This window comes from Protobothrops mucrosquamatus, unplaced genomic scaffold (genome assembly GCF_001527695.2).
Source record: "Protobothrops mucrosquamatus isolate PMUCROS unplaced genomic scaffold, P.Mucros_1.0 scaffold2075, whole genome shotgun sequence".
Taxonomy (NCBI): Eukaryota; Metazoa; Chordata; class Lepidosauria; order Squamata; family Viperidae; genus Protobothrops; species Protobothrops mucrosquamatus.
The window spans coordinates 65,693-69,455 of record NW_015388179.1 but is presented as its reverse complement, the minus strand read 5'-3'; the positions used below and the strand labels follow the sequence as shown (position 1 = coordinate 69,455).

The 3,763-nt window shown below is 51.2% G+C and overlaps 1 protein-coding gene across 1 annotated transcript; it reads left to right on the top strand.

Annotated features, from left to right (window-relative positions):
- Positions 1 to 453: 453 nt before the first annotated feature.
- COL8A2 (collagen type VIII alpha 2 chain) lies at positions 454 to 2,395 on the top strand. The gene has a single exon (XM_015824005.1). The coding sequence runs from the start codon at positions 454 to 456 to the stop codon at positions 2,362 to 2,364; it is 1,911 nt and encodes a 636-aa protein (XP_015679491.1). The 3' UTR covers positions 2,365 to 2,395.
- Positions 2,396 to 3,763: the final 1,368 nt, after the last annotated feature.

The window sequence follows — 3,763 nt, the reverse complement described above, 5'->3', positions numbered from 1 at the left end:
TTAAGATTTTGAACAAACGAACATTTACATTTTTATTTATATAGATAGATAGTAAGCAAAGCTCAAGAACTTTATGTCTAGATGAGTACTAATACTACTGTAAAATGTCGGAAGATGTATGGAACCAGTGACGTCATATCTATGTCCAATGTTTAATTTTGTATTATTAATAAAAAATTATAAAAAAGAGGTCCCTGTGACCACTTGAAGCCGCTGTTTTGAGCTCAAAATGGTTCCAAATATTTTCCACAACCCAGAAGAACTTTTTGAAGAATCTTCTTGTTTCAGAAAGTTCTGCTTTGTCAGCAAGTTTCCTCAAGACTTGCAGCAAAGGGCGCTCCTGGGTCAGGAAGAGAGTTGAGGACCGCCTCTCTCTGCAGGCCAAAGCTTGCCTTGACTTCTGCCCAAATGCTCAGCCCGCCCTGAGTGATTGTCCTTCATCTCTTCACAGATATGCCTCCACTGCTGCCAATGGACCTCAAGGGGGAACCTGGACCACCAGGAAAGCCGGGCCCGAGAGGACCACCTGGCCCGCCAGGCTATCCAGGCAAACCGGGCACCGGCAAACCAGGACATCATGGACAACCTGGGCCTGCTGGGCCCCCGGGCTTTTCTGGCATCGGGAAACCAGGCCTTCCGGGCCTTCCGGGCAAGGCTGGCATGAAGGGGATGCCAGGGCCGGCAGGGGAGACTGGCCTACGAGGAGAGCAAGGTCCCCGGGGTTGGCCAGGGCCACCGGGATTGCCTGGGCCCGCTGGACTCTCTGTGAATGGGAAACCAGGCCCAAACGGGAGCCCGGGCCTCCCTGGATTCCGGGGAGAACCTGGGCCCAAAGGAGAACCTGGCCTGCGAGGCGAGCGTGGAGCAAAGGGCGAGAATGGCATGGGGAAGCCCGGACTGACGGGCCCCCAAGGGAATGGGGGACTGCCTGGCCCTGCAGGGGCCCCGGGGCCTCCCGGCTTTGGAAAACCTGGCCTGGATGGGTTGCCTGGGGCTCCGGGGAGCAAAGGGGACTTGGGGCTTCCGGGTGAACCAGGGCTGAGTGGACAACCTGGGCTTATGGGCCCTCGTGGCCCTCCAGGTGTGGATGGCACCGGACTGCCCGGCATAGCTGGCATGCCGGGTTTGCCAGGCCCTTTGGGGGCCAAGGGTGAACCTGGCCTACGTGGCCTTCCAGGACTGCCTGGCCCTACAGGGTATGGGAAACCAGGGCTCCCTGGCCTAAAGGGGGACCGTGGGCAGCAAGGAGTGACAGGAATCATTGGTGACAAGGGGGAGCCTGGGATGGATGGAGAGCCAGGGGAGATGGGGCCCCCTGGCCTGGTTGGGGGCCCTGGCCCTCAGGGCGTCATGGGTTTGCCAGGCAAGCATGGGCTCCCTGGTGTAAAAGGTGAAGTAGGGCCAAGTGGGCCTATAGGACCCCCAGGCCTGCGGGGAGACCAGGGGTCCAATGGTTTTGTGGGCAAGCCGGGGATTCCTGGGGAGAGAGGGCTCCCCGGTGCCACAGGGATGTCTGGCCCAACAGGCCCCAAGGGGGAAGCGGGCTTCATGGGGCTTCCCGGGACCCCAGGCCCTTCTGGGCCCCATGGGACAAAGGGAGAGTCTGGGATCCCGGGCCAACCAGGCCTCAGAGGCCCTTCAGGAATACCAGGTTTACAAGGCCCCTCTGGTCCCATGGGGCCCCAAGGTTTGACGGGCTTGAAAGGTGAGCCTGGCCCCCCAGGGGCCCCGGGAATCAGCAGAGTCGGACAGCCAGGCATGATCGGTCCTACTGGCCCTCCAGGAGTTCCTGGCAACCCTGGGATCACTGGGCTCCCAGGCCCCCCAGGCCCCCCAGGGGCCCCGGGAGTCTCTCCTGCCAGAGATTATCAGGGCCACCACTTGCCCGATGGAAATGTTGACGGAGCAGTGCTGGGGAACGGCAAGTCCGGGAAACCCCAGTTTGGCCGAGGGGAACTCTCTGCCCAGATGTTGCCGGCTTTCACCGCCATCCTGAGTTCACCCTTCCCAGCCTCAGGAATGCCCGTAAAATTCGACAGGACTTTGTACAATGGGCAGAATGGCTATAACCCAGTAACGGGCGTCTTCACTTGCCCCATTTCCGGCATCTATTACTTTGCCTACCACGTCCACGTGAAAGGAACCAACGTCTGGGTGGCCCTTTACAAAAACAACGTGCCGGCCACCTACACTTACGACGAGTACAAAAAGGGCTATTTAGACCAAGCGTCGGGCAGCGCCGTGCTCGAACTCAAAGAAAACGACCAAGTCTGGATCCAGATGCCATCAGACCAAGCCAACGGTCTCTACTCCACCGAATACATCCATTCTTCTTTTTCCGGATTCCTGCTCTGCCCCACATAACGGCCGTTTGGGAGTAGCTCCTTTCTCCCCCTCGAGTCATAAACTTGTCTTTTTTGAAAAATAAAAAATAAAAAAATAGGAAAGTCACTGGGAAGGATGGCGCGAGCCACGATCACCTTGACCCAGCCGAGGAGAGCATCCGGGAGAGAGAACCGTTGCTGCTGGACCGTCTGGGGATTCGGAATTTGATTTATCCTTACGACGGCATGGCAAGGCAAGGCAAGGCCACAGATGCTGCCCGTCACGTCTTCGGGGCCCTCGAAAGTCAGAAAGGGTTTGGGAAAGCTGTGCCAACAACAGTCACCTTATCGTAACACCCAAAAGAAAGAAAGAAAAGAAAAAAATTAGTCGAATTTCCGTGGCAGAAGACAACAAATCGAGAATTTTACACTAAAGTCAGCAGCGGACTCCGTATTGCTTCTGGGTCTTCCCACTTAATACTTTAACACTTTACGAAACGAAATTCGTAGAAAATGCGTTCCGAGACACATAGAAAGTTCGTAGGGATTCGACGTTTTATGGGGAAAGGGATGGCAAAGAAACTCTTATTTCAAAGCCATACAGAGACTTCTAAAATCAACGGGGGAAAAAAGCAGGACTCCTTAAATCGTGCATTTTAATAGCCCGTGGGTAAAATAAACCGGTCAAATGTCCATCAGACGCAAAGCAGTAGTTTAAATGACTAAATATGCTTCTATGAATCCCGTGGCCCAAAACTATCTGAGTATTAAAGCCCTGCAGATATTGGTAATTTTATATATATATATATATAAAAAATTAACACTGAATTGTGTTAAGTTCAAACACCTTGTTACCACATTTCCTCAGGACCTGCAGACTGTTGACGAAGGTGGCCGTACCAAACTCCATAAAATATACGATATCTTTGTTTTAAAGTAAAATTCTTGGTTTCCCTTCAGTGTAATTTCCACAATGGTGCTAAGTAATATTTTCTTAATATTAGCTCTTTTAAAAGATATTTTGAGTAGTGCAATATCCTTTTTAAAAAGGTGCGAAGTTTAGCCTTGGGGTTTTTGCAGTTTTTTTTTTAAAGTAGCCATTTGTACCCTTTAAATACAAAAAAGAGGGTTTTTGTCATCAGAAGCAATAATTGCACGTGAAAAATACGCTAAGGATTCCTTTTTGCATAAATGATGGAAAATATAGTTGGATCTGATGAACTATTCTTTTTACAGATCCAGAAATGGCCAGAGCAACTTAGTATGTTTTTCAAATTTATTATAAACATATACTGTACATTTGAACAACTCAACTGCAACAATCAAGGCTGAATTTGTTGACAAACATTCTAGGTTGACAAGAGTGAAAAACATGCCTTGGACTGTAAAAAGAGCAGCAAAATAAAAATGCTGGGGAATAAAATATTTGGGTTATCTGC

Bases quoted from the DNA above. Each gene is read 5' to 3' on its own strand.
- COL8A2 (XM_015824005.1), top strand. From the start codon at position 454: ATGCCTCCACTGCTGCCAATGGACCTCAAGGGGGAACCTGGACCACCA.